Source organism: Rattus norvegicus, chromosome 2 (genome assembly GCF_021556685.1).
Source record: "Rattus norvegicus strain SHRSP/BbbUtx chromosome 2, alternate assembly SHRSP_T2T, whole genome shotgun sequence".
Taxonomy (NCBI): Eukaryota; Metazoa; Chordata; class Mammalia; order Rodentia; family Muridae; genus Rattus; species Rattus norvegicus.
The window spans coordinates 166,008,352-166,025,101 of NC_141535.1; the positions used below are offsets into that span (position 1 = coordinate 166,008,352).

Genomic DNA, 16,750 nt, shown 5'->3' on the forward strand with positions numbered 1-16,750 from the left:
GAAGGCTGCTAGCAGAATACTCACTTCCAGGCTGCTAGGACTAGGGTATTAAAGGCCACAACCACAGTGACATACCTATTCTAATAAGGCCACACCTCCAAATACAGCCACTCCCAAGGTCAAGCATATATAGACTACCACACTGTTCAAATTTGGATCAAAATTGGGCCAAATAACTTGGGCTGTTACTAAAATACTTGGGAAAGATAATGAGGATATTGAGAAATATCATGAGAAAGAGATGGTTAATTCTTTGAATGAATAGAAACTGGGTGATCAAACCTTAAAATTGATAAGAGGCAATGAAGGAGGTTTCCCCTCAGGAACTGCTTCCTCAGCTCTGTTAGTGGAGTCTCCTTTAGACATGTATCCTCATTGCCTGAAAATGACCCTTACACATAGGATGGGGAATTTAGTATCAACTTAATACTGAATTCTCTTCACTTTTTGATGAGGAGCGCTTATGAAAATGCTAACTTTACAACTTAAGCAAGCCAGAGCATGGTAGGAAAACAGGATTTAGCAGTTCCTCCCTGGCCTCATGAGGTACACTTGATATTTACAGTGCGATTTCAACAAAATCAAAAATGCTTATCAGCCCTATCTCAAATTCTGGAAGGAAAGGCAGTGTTGGGCAGCCCTCCTTCATTATCTAGAGAGGCAAGAACTACATACAGCTAGCTGATTCCAGACTAAGAGGCATTTGCTTATCATGTGGATCCTTCGCTGACTTTAAACTTATTTTCTCCGATAAATTGTCTCTTAAACATATTGTAACACAAGAGGACAAACTTTGGGAAGAATTTATTTACAGCACAAGGGCCATAGAAAAATTAACTGCCAACTAGAGTGGTAAATAGCAGTTATATTATTCATAGGCACATGAAAACTGTTCCCTTACTGGTTGTATCTGGTTGGTACTTACCGCTCGGAGTCCTACAGACAGCTAGCTATTTGGCTATAACGGTTGCTTACTTAAGAGTGTGGAAGGGTAGTAAGACAGGAATAGCAGCGACAAATAACTTGCCTTGGCTTTGTATTTTTTTTTGCAGAAGACAAAAAGTGATGAGGAGAACGTTCTCTTAAACAGGTGGAGTCGCCAGGACAACCTTTCCTTTTTCTTCCCATCTCTGACTATTTTGATAGATAGATTTAGCAGGAGTTGGTAGGTGAGTGGGCCACCCTTCCACGTCTCTTTTCAGTTCCTGGCCTCCCAATCTCTGTGCCTTATGTCCAGCTTCTCAGACTTTCACTTATATCTGCTCGAAGGAAGATGCTTTGCCCTCAAACTGTATTTAAGCAGGCAGCTACTTAACTGATTCTTACCTATTAAAATATAAATGCTCCTTTTGTGGACTGAAATACTACTACTCAGACTTACCAGTTAGACTAAGCTTACTTAATGGGCACAGGTTTCTGGGTTCAACCCCAGCAATGGAAACCAAGCAACCCACATACCAGAGTATCACGTGCTAGCTGGATGTCTACAATGAACAGCCAAGCTGTTCTCTCGGTGATCGTGACTATCAACGAAAAAACTGCCAAGATGTCCTATGGGAGACAGAGGCTGCACTGAGCCTCAAGAAACATGGAAGAATTTGAACATGGCTTAATTGGTGCTAACATGAATGATATTAATTCCCGTGACTCAATAAAAAGCCAGGAAAAGGGAACAGGCTGTCACTCAGTTTCTCTCAAGCAAGAGGTTTACTCCTCAGCCTCCCAGGCCCATCCTGCAGTGTAACCTCTACTTCATCTCAGTAGTAAAGAGCATGCACAATTCATTAAAAATTTAGACAAGGCTTTATCTTATATTTATTTATTTTCCAGCTTGTACAAACTGGATGTAGAAGCATAAACATAGTACATTTCTACCATCTTCAACAAAAATAGAACCAATATGTACAATTATTGTATTAAAAATACAAAAGGGATACAGACTCCACCAATGTCTTTCTAAAAGACATACAGGTACAAGTGGTATCAAAAGTATGAGGAAATCACCAGTTAATTTTACATTCTGCACTTGACATCACAGAGCGAACTGAGATTAGCAGTCCTATGTTCTACAATTACTTAATGTTTAGATAACATCTGTGCAATTTGTGGTAGAGCTAGAGTTTTGTCTTTCTATATGCACATGAGGTCCATAGCCTATAGAGTAAAACTGGCAATAATGCATATTACATGTAAAATTACAAATGCGGAAGTGACAATGTGATACATAAGTAGACGAACGCCATGACATAGAAGAGAATTATTAAATAAAGCACTGACATTGTTTGACACAGTGAAAAAACACTGCAATTCGACCTTTAAAATTTGAAGCTATTTACGTTTATCTACTGATCAATATGATCAGCTGAATTTAATGGAAAAAAATCCAAGATCAGCAGCCCCTCACATCTGAGTACTACTCGGATTGGCAGCCTTCACTTTTCCGGAGTCTGTGCAAAAACAACACAAAAATAGAAAGGCGGGGTCGTTTTCAGTCATTCTAGGGCTAATAGCAGCTATGAGCAGACTGGTGTACACTTTCGCCTCCTCCACAGGCAGCGTCCACAAAGCCACTCACGGGTCAGTCTTCGTGACTGACCCACTTTGTAAAGGCTGGTGTACTTAACCATGTTTGTGACCTTTAACCATGTTTAAAGACACTCTGGTGCCAATCCAACAAGGGGAGGCTGTCTTGAAAGAGCAGTACAAACAGCTGGCATTTTTCCCAACACCCCAAGCTGCTTCACTGCAATGCTATCCAGTTATAAATGTTTCTTTTAAAAAATAAAAACAAAAAGCTCTAAAACCCTAAATTAACAAAACTTGAAAAAAAAACAAAAAACAAAAACAAAAACAAAAAAAACCCATAACTTAAAAACAGGGGTTGCCATCCATTGTAATTGAGCAGGACACACTCTCAAATAACGCCATCTGCCTCATAAGGCTCAGACAGGCCACACGAGTCCTAGTTCCCGCCCTGGCCATGTGCAAACAGTTTTACATTAGAGCCTCGCCCACTGGGGAAGGAGCAGGTGAGGAGTCTTGGTATTTAAGTAATTGGCTAACGTTTGATGCTTCTGGGATAGGGCACTTCACGGGCAAGGCCAGAAGGACATGGGAAGACAGGGTCACTGCCCAGGTCTTCCCTTGGTGCGGCCAAACCCTGTCCGGCATATTTGGTTTTTCAGAAACTCAGGCTGGCAATCCTACTTAAGGTTCAAAATAATACTGTAATCATTAAATGGATATAACATTTACTCTCTGAACACAATCTTTAAACTTATTTTTTTAAAGGATATTGTAAACAAGTGGACAAGCACTGTACTCTAAGGATTTCTTATCTGTCTTTGTCTTCCTTGGTGGGTTCGAGACCCCAAGTAGTTCAAAGGCTAGCTTTTCTCATCTTCCGAATGAGATCGAGGGCTAGGACTGGACTGAAATCTAAGAGGAAGACTGGAAACTCCTTCCAGGCATGGAGAAGTGCCGCCAGAGGGAGTCGCCTTGTGACGATCTTGGAATTTGGAATGATACTGCGTGACGTGGCAGGCAGCAGCTCAGAGACTGCTGGGCTGTGCATTTCAAGCAACAAGTCTGCAAAGTGCCAGGGCAGTTTCTTCACAGTACTTCACATGCAAAGGGGAAAGGAAGAAGGGGAGAAGAAGCCCCATGCTGCTTTAAGGCAGGGAAGGAAGGAGGCAAACTGGTCCACCATCCTCAGATGTGCGTGCCAAGGCTCCAATGCTTGGGACGTCTTCTTGTGCTCTCCTTTGGGTAGCCCACTCAAGGAGCCTGTGCCTCAAACAGCAGACACTTGTTCATCTTCTGCAGACACAGCAGGAGAGAAAGCAAAATAAGGAACCAACAAGTAGATAACTTTTTTGTGCTAACATGCATTCACTTAAAAAACAGACATTTTAATGACGCTCACTTAAAACTCTTGAATTTTGGCAAGCAACTATTTCGTAATTTTAAAAGTTTAAAAAGGGCCTGGTAGTGCACAGCTTTAGTCCTAGCACTCGAGAGGCAGAAGCAGGCAGACATCTGTGAGTTAGAGGTCAGCCTGGTCTATACAGCAAGTTCTAGGACAGCCAGGGCTGCACAGAGAAATCCAGTCTCACAAAAACAACAAAATGAGTGCACCATGCAAATCTTAATAGATATCCACAATATTCACAAAAATGTATAGATCTTTGGGGGTGGGTTGAGAAAGGTTCTATGTAACCTTGGCTATGTTGGAAATCCTTATGTAGACCAGGCTGGCCTTGAACACAAAGAGATCCTCTTGCCTCTGCTTCCCAAATGCTGGGATTAAATTTGTGCGCTGCCATACCTGGTTTATACAAACTGCTAAAAAGGCAGCTGGGTGTGGTCATTTGGGTCCCAGCACCCAGGAAGCTGAGCCAGGAGTGTCTGAAGCTGGTCCAGCCTACTGTCTTATAACCAGTAATAATTGTGACAGCCAGTCTAGGTTGTCACCCTGACTAGCCTGGAAAAAGGAACTTTCGACTTGAGGCACTGCCTCCACGGTGGCCTGTTAGACAGTTTCTTGATTGCTAACTGGTGTAGGCAGGCCCAGCCCACTGCAGGTGGTGCCCTCACTAGGAAAGGGCCTGGGTTGGATATGAAAGGTAGCTGGATGTGAGCCTGGGGGTAATCTACTAAGCAGTATTTCCCAGGGTCTCTGCTTCAGTTCCTGCTCCAGCTTCCATGAAGAATGGTTGTCACCTGGATCGTAAGGGATACACACCCTTTCCTTCCCCAAGGTGCTTTTGGTCAAAATGTTTTTAGAACAGAAAAAGAAACCAAACTAAGATAATAATGAATAAATTAACAAAATTATGTACATTGCATGCTTATTGGCTGGAACGTTATTAAATTTATTTACATTCTAAAATCAGATATATTTTTCTAAGATTTATTTTATGGGTGTGCCTGTTTCTGTGTGAGGTCCAGGCATGTGAGGAACGCTGTCCCTGGGAGTCAGAAGAAGCTACTGAATTTCCTGCACTAACATTTTAGGCAGTTGAGAGCCACACCTACACAGCTATGGAAACTGAACTTTGCTGCAAGAGCAGTATACACTCTTAACCACAGCGCTGCCGCTCCAGGCTTCCTTTAAAACAACTGTTTTCTTTGATTTCATGTGAGTGTGTTCACACACATGAGCACCAGAGGCTAGCAGAGTTGGATCTCCTGTTTCTAGGCTGACGTAAGGTGTCCACATGAATGTTGGGAGCTGAACTCTGGTCCTCTGGCCAGAAACAAGAGCTCTTAGCCACAGAACCACCTCTTCAGCCCCACGCCCTTCATCTTTTAACAACACAGTTATACCTTAAGAAGTCTAGAAGGAGTCCTCTTCCCAAAGTCTGGGGTTTGTTTCCCAGAACCCACATAGTAGGCACAACCTTTTTAACAGTTCTAGGGAACCAAATGTGCTGTCATTTATTTGATCTGGCCTCCGCATGCAGACGGCACACGCGCGCGCGCGCGCGCACACACACACACACACACACACACACACACACACACACACACACAGCTTCAGCTTTACTAAGTATTGTGATAGAAATCCAGGCTAGCTGTGTCACAGGTAGAATTAGCACCCCTAGGTCCTGGGGTCTACCCCTAGCACGGGAGGAGGTGGGGGTGGGGAAGTCCTAAAACTCCAATAAAGCTCATACTTCTTACAAGCCACTCTGATAATCATTGCAGTTCTTAAATCATTCAAAGAAAAGTTCTTCCTCTCGCAAAAGAGGAAAGAATAAAATAAAAAAGTAGAAAAGAGCCCACTACAGTATTCAGCTAAAACTCCTGGAAACAACGCCCCCACTCTTCCAAGCAGCCAGTGGGTTACCCAGGAGCCCGGGTGGGGTGTGGGGGAAGCCTACCGTCCTCCTCCGCTCCGGCGAAGCCCTGCGGCTGGAAGGGCGCGAGGCGTGGGTCTGCGTCGCTGGGCTTGTGCCACTGCGGTTTGCTGCCCGGCCGGCTGGCTGTGGCTGCCGGCGGCGTCTGGCCTGGTGCGGGGGCCTCAGTGGGCCGTGCCACCATGCGGGACCGCTGCAGGGCCACGTTGTAATCCGGGGGCTTCCTGGCGGGGTGGCAAGGCCCTTCTGGGAAATCGGCAATGGGAATGCCCACGTAGCCTGGAGGTGTGGGAGGCGGCTCCCGGTACCTGCCTTCCTTTCGTGCTGCAAAGACAAGGCAGGGTGTCAGGTTCAGGCCTTTCAAGGAGCAAAGGGCGGCGCAGGGTAGCCTCATTGGGGAACTAGGCTGTCTGTAGCAAATGCTCACCAAGTCATTTCTGTGCAGTGTTATAACTGCTGAACAAAGCTACTATTGCAAACCATGGAAGTTCAGCTAAAAACAGTTGACGTTAAAACTGTTGGCCACCTAACCCTTAGTCCTACTGTGAAGATTAAAGCAAAACAGGCACAAGAGGGACCAGGCACATGCCTGGGACACATGAGTGCGGGGTAAAAATCCCCTTTCCTCTTCTCTTCCTGTAACCAAAGAGTACAGTTCATGCTTGTTGGGCATTTCCCAATCATACCAAATAGACAACCAGTTCTACACTGCTCTAGCTCTGTAGGTTTCAGGTTGGAAAACAGTAAATTAAGTAAAATCAGAAGACTGGAACAGGATGACAATGTCCTGGAAACAAAAATGGCATTTGCTTTCCTGAAAGTTCATGATTTCTTTAATGAAAAAACTATTAATTTGTAATCTGTAACACAAAATTTGTGAACTGACTACAATTCAAGTTTTCTTGATTTTCATTAGGGACTTGAAATAATACTTCTTTCCTCTTCAGCAATAAAAATTCTGAGAATAAGTTTGCTAACAGAAAATATTTTAAAACAATCTGCTGGAGAATTATGAACTGAACCTCCTTATTCATCTTTACGGCATATTAAGTGATCCACACATCACTTTTTAATGGGGCCTCAGAACTATTTCCTCACTAATATAGTGATATGTGAAACGGCTGTATGCATACCTCACAATCTACACGGCAGTTCTGTTAGACAGACATTCAGGTATGCTGCACAGAACAGCGCTCTCCTAGGACTCACCAGTCTTTACACCAGTCTTTACACCAGAGAGCACCAGCACGTTCAGGTGCTGCTGATGTTGTCAAGCCCTCTTCCACACGCACACTAGCCCTATTAGGATAACATGGGGGCTGAAGAGATAGCTCAGTGGTCAGTATCACTGGCTGCTCTGACAAAGGGCCCAGATTCAGTTCCCTGCACCCACATGGCAGATCACGACGGTCTATAACTTCAGCTTCAGGGTATCAGACGCTCTCACACAGACACATGTACTCAAAATACCTATGCTTGTAAAAGAACAGTAAGTAAGTCGTTTTTTAGAAGGTAAAATTCTGAAGCCCATTTTAAGGATGAGCACAGCAGAGGGTCTGAAGTGTCAGGACAGGGGTTCTTGCTCTGACTGACACCCCATTCCCTCGCTTTTACTCATTTCTGAACTCTTTACTCCTGTTCCAGAATGCACAAAGAATTTGTTTAATAAACAATGTGTCCGTATAACAAAAACATCAACAAAAAAGGCTTTAATATACAAAGGCTATAGAGTTCTTAACACAATTCAAGGGGACAAGAGAATAATAAACCATTTTTATAAGTTTCAATGAAAGGAAATCACTCTGTGAAGAATGTTTATGTATCTTAATAATTTTCAGGTAAAATGAAAAAACTATAGACTGGCTAATAGCCACACCAAGAGCCTACTGGCTGTGGGCTAAGGGCTACTCTTTACCGAATGTTTAATTGCATCTCTCCGAACACAATCTCGGCTGTTGAGGCCGAGTCACTTCAGTTCAGACCTCACTGCTGGACAGCTGAGAGAGGAGCCCGTTCCCACAGTAGTTAGGTTACACCCACGGTTCAGGTGTGCCCTGGTCCCCCATTTGCACACTTACCGATGAGTCCCTTGGTAGTGCTGGGCGTCACGGCTATGTGGGCAGGCATAGGGACAGGCTTGGCTTCCTCTGTAGTCACAGGCACCATGCTGCTGCTCTCTGCCTCAGTGGAGACATCCTTCCCACCCCTTCGCTTGATAGTGCCCGTGTCGCCTTCTGAGTCTTCTCCCCAGTAGCCCGTGGAAGACGCCCAGCTTGCCCGGGATTGGGCTTGTTCAAGACTCTCTCTACTCTGATTCTGTCTATTATATTTTGTGCTATGATCAGAAAACATGATTTGGTCCATATGGCCGCCGGAGGCCCATATACCTGTCGCATCCCCTGAATAGTCAAAGTGAGTGTGCCCAAATGGCAGTGTTTCCCAGCTTCTCTGGTGCTGGATGGTCTGTATGTTGTCATGAGAACCACTTGAGCATGATGTCCAGCTCCCCCGACCGCTGTCAGCAGCATCGAGAGAAGCACGGTCCCCTTGGTCGTGGGAAAGCTCCTCTGTGCTAGGAGAAGAGATGACTGTCGCTGCGGCATACAGGCCTCGACTTTCAGACACTGGGGCATATGATCTGTCCAGCAGAACAAAGAAAAGGACGCTGTGAGGCTGCCAATGCCCTTCTGCTGACGGACTGCTATGCTGCTTTGAGACAGGTTCTTGGTTTGAAGCCTAGTCTGGCTTTCAACGCATGAACCTCTTCCTCAGCCTATGTGGTAGGATAATAGACATGAGCCGCCCTGCCTAGAAAGGATGCTTTCTTCCACCCCAGAGAGGACGAAAGTACTCTTGAATGGGGCCAGAGTCCTGGCATATCGCTCATATACCTCTTTACAAAGCAAATGTGGGGAGAGAACAACTTGCAACAAAGAAGGAACACTTTCCCTACAAGGCTCAGGATGGCATGGGGGTAGCTCAGACAGAGACTGGGGTGTGTCTACTACTGTGACAGTCTTCCTCCAGCACAGAGCCACAGAGGACCACAAGGAGTAAACACAATTACAAAAGCAGACTGCTCAACAAAAATAGTGTGGCACTCACTCACAGACCCACACAAAAAGACAGGAAAGAATGCAAGGAACAGACGCTTACCCTAGGCTGTATTGATCAGGCTCCATCAGGGTCCGCCGCTCCATCCTGCCCACCCCTAGGTTGCTCTCCACAATGCTGACAGAATGCCTCTGGCGCCGTTCATCATGCAGAGAGACTGGCACCGAGTCAAAAGAAGAATTGCTGACAATACTGGATCGTGAAGAAATCTCACTGTGACCAGAATCTGAGAAATTATCCACAGTCCCACTGAGAGCCAATGCATACCCTGAACGGGAAATGTAAATGCCGTAATTAGTTAGGTTTCAAAAACTGAACAGGTCCACCAAACGGGCAAAAAATAGAAGTTGACAATGAAATGGGAGTTTATTCAAAAACTTAAAAATACCTGAAAAAGACCCGAATTTTACTCTAATAAAGTATAAGTTGCTTATTCGATGGTGAGAAAAGGATCTATTGTTACGCACCCTAGGTAAAGATGAAGAAACTGTGGCAGTGTGTGGTACAAACACACTGCTGTTAGTAAACCCAGAACACAGCTCAAAGACTGAGCACCGGTCTGGCGTGTCTGAGACGCCAATTTCAATCTCAGCAGAGCAAGACAAACAAAACCGGCCCTCTGAAACCTCCCACAACCAAACTCCATCAAGAAGAACCATCAGTCTGAGAAATGTGAATCTGACCCTCAAACTGCCGTCAGTGAGTGTCTTATTTTCTTTCTTTCTTTTTTTCTCCAGGGTAGGGTTTCTCTGTGTAGCAGTCCTGGCTGTCATAGAACTTGCTCTGTAGACCAGGCTGGCCCTGAACTCAGATCCACCTGCCTCTGCATCCCTGCTGGGATTAAAGGTGTGTGCCACCTTGTCTGTCTGAGTGTCTTATTACAAATATTTTGACTTTTCGAGGATGTTCAACAGAAAGTATCCACATGTTCTTAAGATTTTAAGCGGACACATTAATAACAAGAATAAGACACGAAGAAGGTACTTTTGGATTTCTGTCATTTTTTTCAACATTAATAATGTATTAGTTAAATGACCTACAAGATAGTTGGTTTGAAGGATGTAGCATGCATTTCCTCAGGCCTGCACTGGCTCAATAGATGTTCATTTCCTGTCCTGAGAGGACTCTTAACTCTTAGTTGTTCCTAAAATAATTCTGATTGTCATAAGGTTCAGGGGGACATTCAAGGTTGCAGTGACATTTTTATATATTTAATGAAAAACTCCTCAATCTTTCTCAGCACTCAAATTTTAAATTTCTCTAATAATATATGGCTGATAAACAGATATAATCACACAGGATGTAAGTTACTCCTCTTTTAGCCCAGGCTGGTGTCTAAAATTTCTGTTGGAGTTACCTCAGAGATTAGGAGCAGCACTACCACACCTACCACAATGTAAATGTTTCCAATGCCACTTACAAAACAAATGCAACAGCAGCACTGGAGAGCATCTGAATGTTAAATTCTGTCATTTCAGTCCACACAGGCCCTGATTTATATTTCAAAGGCTACACAGGTCTTGATAAGGTTTAAAATGGTCATTTATGGTATGTCTTTTTATAAAGCACACTGCAAGTTCCAACAGATGAAGTTAAATCTCTCCCCACAAAGTCTGCCCCAATGCCTGATGCTTGGAGGAATGCTTCCATTTTCTTAGCTAACAAGTCAACTAACTCTCTCAGCCTGGTTCTACAAGCTCCACCCATCCTAGAACGTCTGGGAACACTGTTATTCTTGCTCCTGTTCTCAATTCAAAGAGAAAACTGCCAGGAGCCAGCAGGCCTCAGCTGACTTCCCTGCCATTTGGCAAAAGGAATGGAAAGAACTCCTGTGTGCACTCAGTGAGCACTGGAGCCACTGCACACAGATGTACAGAAAGCTATGGTGAGGCTCACTCTGCTCTGTCACTAAATTCTTAGCCCTTTCACACTTCTGTAAGGAAAATAATCTCCTTTACTCCTGGTTGACACGCATGCAATTGAGAGGCCAGGGGAGGGAGGGAGCAACATGGGGAATTGTGGAAAGAAATTATCAGCTATTTTAATCTGGGAAAATATCAACTTAAGGACAGATGCTATCTCTTGAAAACAAGAAAGGCAATCAAGACTAAAATAAATATATATATATGGAACATTATATTTTTTATATTCAGAGGCCTCTTTTATATATTACTATGGCATAAATTTTAATTTAAGTAGAAAAAAATTAATATAAAAATAGTTCTCTCCACACTTATGATCAGTAAAAAAGGGGGGAAGGGGTACACATGCGTTGAGCAGGTTGTTAACATGAAAAATTGTAGGATGTAATATGAGAAGAAATAAACAAACAAACAAACAAACTTTTAAAAAGTTTGCCAGAGGGGTTGGGGATTTAGCTCAGTGGTAGAGCGCTTGCCTAGGAAGCACAAGGCCCTGGGTTCGGTCCCCAGCTCCGAAAAAAAGAACCAAAAAAAAAAAAAAAAAAAAAAAAGTTTGCCAGCAGTGGTCGTACATGCCTGTTAATCTAGGACTCAGGAGACAGAGGCAGGAGGATTAGCAAGTCTAGGGCCAGGCTGGTCTACATGATCGGTTTTGGACCAAGCAGGGCTCATAAGACTTTTTAAATTAAAAAATAACAAAACAAACAAACAAACAACTATAAAATATTCCCCACTCAAAAAAACAATATGTTTTAAATAGTTATATACATAAATGTTGTCTATATCTAAAAGAAATATCAGGGAAGGGTCTGAACTCAGTGTCTCAAGAGTCAAGTGTAGTACAGTGAGCTTGGACAACTAACCAGAAAGATGTCTAGGAGGAGTCTGAAGCTGAGAGACAACAGCACCCCATATCAGCTACTGCAGGTAGGAGCCGCAAGGAACCAGCAGGCCAGTGGGGCAACCGACTGCCGCACCCCAAGGGAATGAACACTGCCCACTGCCAACTGAGGAAGAAGGCTGGCTGAGAACACAGTACCTTCTATTTGTTTATTGCTCATTTGGGTTTGTATTATTTTATTCTTTTATTATTATTTTATTATACCTTAAATTTTTATTATATATAAATATACATTTAAGCTTTTTTTAAAAGTGCATATATGTTTGTACCTTAAGCATTAAGTTGTTGGACTATAATCTGTATCTCATTGGAAAATATTATTTTTAAATTTTTATTTATTTTATGGGTATGAATGTTCTGCTTTTGTGAGGCTGTGTGTACCATGTGGGTACCTGATGCTGAGGAAGAGAATGAGGAAGAGGAGAGGAGGAAGGGCAGGAGGAAGAGGAGGGGGAGGAAGTGGAGGGGGAAGAAGAAGGGGAGGAAGAAGAGGGGGAAGAGGAGGAAGAGGAAGCCAAAACAGGGTATCAGATCCCCTGAAACTGGAGTAGCAGATGGTTGTGAGCTGCCACAACTGGGAACTGAACCTGGGTCCTGTGGAAGAGTAGCTAGTGCTCCTAACTGCTGAGCCATCTCTAGTCTTTCCTGCTTTCCTGATCCCTCAGCATACTTCTCCTCGTTCTTCCTCTTCTCCACCCCTTCTCTTCTCCCTTCTCATTCACTCCTCACTCCACTGATCCAATACTGATGCTCTTAAACCCCCCAAAAAACCCCACTCTCTAAACTACTTTCCTCCCACCAGTGCCCAGTGCTGCTCTCTCCGAACCTAACAGAAGAAGAGAGATACTAGTAAAGAATACTAGTATCTTCCATAAGAAAGAAATTAGGAAGAGATCAAACTATATTTGTAGATGTCTTGAAAACCCTACAGATCATAGCAGATTTGATAAACACTTTCAGTCTAGTAGCAATATATAAAATAAACATACAAAAAGTATACACTTTTTAATATACTAACAGCGAGCTAAGGAGAGGAAAGTTAGAAACAACATCTCAGTACTAACAGCGCCAAGACACAGTGAAACTATCCAGAGAAAAATCTAACAAAGGGTAAGAGACTACTACAGTGCAAACTTGAAGACACTGGAATGATATTTGTTAAATTGAAGATGACATTTTTCACAGAAGTAGAAAAAAATCCTTAAATCCCCAAAGAAACACAAAAGACCAAGAGAGTCAAAGTAACTCTAAGCAGAATGAACACTGCTCAGAAGAGTACCATCGTGTCTGATCTCCAACTGTATTCTGAGTTATAGTGACACCCATAGCACAGTACTGCGTAAAAAGAGACACAAAGATCAGTGAAACAAAAGGGAGGGCCTAGAGACAAATCCACACAATTAGAGCCCCCTGATTTTTGACAAAAGTGTTAAAAACATAGGCTAGGGAAGGGAAGGGCAAAACAGACATTTTGGTGCCTCCACCTATGGAGAATGAAATTAGGTCCTCATCTCTCATACTACATGAAAGTCTATTCCAAGTACATCAAAGACCTCCATTTAATACCTAAAATAATTAACCTGTTTGAGGAAAATAAGTCAAGATAGAGGTCCAGGCTAGTAGTCAAAGAGCACCAGAAAAGGCCCCAAGAACTGACAAATGGGATTATGAACTCCCCCATAACAATAAAAACTACCCACTGAGTGAACACAGCCTACAGAATGGGAAAAAACCTTTGCCAATTCTATCTCAGACAAGGGTTGATAACTAGACTATATATAAAACTAGAGTAATGAAACACCCCAAACCACAATGGCCACCAATAAACAAGCCACTCAGCTGAAAAAAGTTCCCCAAAGAAGAAACAGACAGAATAGTAAAAATTTTAAGTTCCAGGCTTCTTAGCCATCAGGGAAATACTAAGGCATCACTGACAGAATGTCATCCAGAAGCCCAATGACATCAAAGGCTAGGGAGCTTGTGGGGGACAGAGAGTCCCTCTTCATGACCCTGGAAAATGTAAACTGGCATCCACTATGAAAATCAGTGTAGAGTTTCCTCAAAAAACTAAAACCAGAATTATCGAGTAATCCAGCTATACTTCTCCTAGCAAATACCCATGACTCCAACCTACAAGGTATTTGCACATGTACATCTACCGGAGCTCTATTCACAATGAGGAAATCCAAGTCTAGAGGGGTGGACAAGGAAATGTGGTGGACATACACAGTTTTATTCAGCCATAAAGAAAAAGAAACAATGAAAAATTTAGGAAATGGATGGAATTAGAAAATACTATCCTTGGTGAGAAAACTGAAGTTCAGAAAGAGAAATCAATGGGCATTTCTTCTAGTTATAGACCCTGTCCTCTAATCTCTAAGGTAAGCGTCTTGGCTTTGGCTGTAGGGAAATGGATAATCTGTCTGTCCCTATGTGCTGTTGGCTAGCACGCTAGTGTAACACCTGTCTTTGATAGTCAGTTAAGAGGAAACCATGATGTCAAAAATAAGCATCATTCTTCCAAATTTATAAACAGATGAGGGAAATTCAGCCACATCCCATCAGATCCTTTGCATACAATACTGAAACTTTCATAGAGAGCCGCTCTGGAATCCTGTGGACTGTGTGTAGACCTGCACGGGGACGGTGTGGCTGAGCCCTACCTTTCCTTGGAGAGCTCTGAGGTGAGGTGGGGGGTGATGAGAGCTGTGAGGATGCATTTGATATTGTGTCTTCTGCTTGCTTCCTATGACGCTCCAAACTCCCTTCTTCAGACAAGGACAGGATTTTCTTTAAAGCTTGTGGAGAGTTTATGCCTATTAAAAACAAACAAACAAACAAACAAAAATAGTTCAGGCCCTCATTTTAGAGAATGAAAAGGACTGAGAACCCAGTGACAGAGCACTTGCCTAGCACGCACAGGCGTTCAAATCAACAAGCAAGCAAAGACGGAAAGGAAAGACTGAATAGTAAAAGAAAAGGCCCCCTATTCTCAATATTCAGCATTGCCAGTTGCAATCTATTTCTGGTCTACATGTGTGCTCTTATGCTGTACGAAGCACAGCATAGGTTGGCTTCTGACTGATTAGCCATCAGAGTACTTTGAACAGTGCTTGTGATGTGTTACTTGGATTATGAACACCAGCCATCATATTCACCTGTGTCTTATTAAGCAACATTGGGGGGAAAGCCAGAGGATTGGACATTTGAATTAAGGATGAAGGCAGGCATTCCATTTCAATTCCAGTTGAGCCTCGGGTTTTGGTTAGAAACAAGACATTTTGATATTTTAAGAAATATCAGCTGGCAGGGGGGGGGTTGGTAGGAGGAAGGGAGACAAAGAAATGAGACTTAACAGGAAGTAACTATGGAAAGTCAATGAGAGGGCTCTAAGGCAGTCATGTCATTAATATTTGATCAAATAAAGAGAGGGAGAAGAAGGCAGGAGACAGCTAGTCTTCTGTGGAGTACTCCAGAAGCCCAGGAGAGGTTTCTGAAGGGGTGACGGAGACAGCAGGAACACAGGAAGAAGATGGAGGAAACAGAGTCCCATAACAATACAATGAAATAAGGAAGTCACATTAAAATGCTTTACAGATTATTTTCAGGCTGCTTCTGGACAATCAAGACATTTCTGGAAAGTGGTAATAGCCTAAAATTATCTAGAGTCAGGACTGGTTTTAATGGTCATAGACTTAACAGACCCATTAAAAAGGAGTTGACAGAACCTATCCCTTCCGTGTACCTTTAGTGATTTGACACTGTTTTATTTTAATTTTGCTTGTTTTGAAACTGGTATCACATATCTCAGGCTGGCCTGGAACTCTCTATGTAGCTGAAAATGACTGAACACTTCTGATCCTCCTGCCTCCACATACTAAGTGCTAGCATTGCCAGCAATGGCAACCAAATCTGGCTTCTGTAGTGATAGGGATAGAACCCAGGAATTCATACAGCCTAGGAGGTGTTCTAGCAACTGAGCCCCACCAACAACCCCTCGATGCTGTTTTGGTGTAACTCCATTATAAAATCACTCTTAAAGCAGTTCTTTGATTAAATATCAAAGTATTAACATACACAGTATGCATAAATGTATCAACTACATTAATGCTACCTGAATGGGTACTTTTCCCCCCTTAAAACATCTTAGCAAGCTAGGTGTGGTGGCACATGCTTTTGCAGGGCAGAGGCAGGTGGATTTTGGTAAGTTTGAAAGTAGTCTGGTCCATGTAGTGAGACCCTGACTCAGAAAGAAAGAAAGAAAGAAAGAAAGAAAGAAAGAAAGAAAGAAAGAAAGAAAGAAAGAAAGAAAGAAAGAAAGAAAGAAAGAAAGAAAGAAAGAAAGAAAGAAAGAAAGAAAGAAAGAAAGAAAGAAAGAAAGAAAGAAAGAAAGAAAGAAAGAAAGAAAGAAAGAAAGAAAGAAAGAGAGAGAAAGAAAGAAAGAGAGAGAAAGAAAGAGAGAGAGAGAGAAAGAAAGAGAGAGAAAGAAAGAGAAAGAAAGAAAGAAAGAAAGAAAGAAAGAAAGAAAGAAAGAAAGGAAGGAAGGAAAGAGAGGGAGAGAGGAAGGAAGGAAGGAAGGAAGGAAGGAAGGAAGGAAGGAAGGAAGGAAGGAAGGAAGGCAGGCCACTTTTATTCATGTATGTGTGTGTCTGTGTCTCTTTGCAAGCACACTTGGCTTTTTACAATTTATTATTTATTGTGTGTGTATACCATGTTGCATTTGTGGAGGTCAGAGGACAACCTGCAGTGGGTTCTTTCCCTCCATCATGTAGGTTCTATGATCCTATCAGAGTTGGTAATAAGCATCTTTATGAAGCCATCTCCCATTTGTCTGGTGTGTGTTGGGCGGGGGGTGGCACGTGGATGGGGATTAGAGGACAACTTATTGGAATTCATTCTCTCCTTCCATGATGAGGGTCCCAGGGATAACTCGGGTTATTGGGTTTGCTGGC

The 16,750-nt window shown here is 43.0% G+C and overlaps 1 protein-coding gene across 18 annotated transcripts in view; it reads right to left on the minus strand.

Moving 5' to 3' along the window:
• Positions 1 to 1,795: 1,795 nt before the first annotated feature.
• The window catches only part of Rapgef2 (Rap guanine nucleotide exchange factor 2), a 221,672-nt gene continuing 206,717 nt past the window's right edge, over positions 1,796 to 16,750 (minus strand). For 17 of the 18 annotated variants that reach the window (XM_087623058.1, XM_087623041.1, XM_087623048.1 and 14 more), the window contains 5 exons: positions 14,462 to 14,614; positions 9,018 to 9,243; positions 7,940 to 8,499; positions 5,886 to 6,185; positions 1,804 to 3,819 (listed from right to left, as the gene is read on the minus strand). In XM_087623058.1, the coding sequence (XP_087479184.1) occupies positions 3,794 to 3,819; positions 5,886 to 6,185; positions 7,940 to 8,499; positions 9,018 to 9,243; positions 14,462 to 14,614 (1,265 nt within the window). In that variant the 3' untranslated portion in view covers positions 1,804 to 3,793. 18 annotated transcript variants of the gene reach the window in all.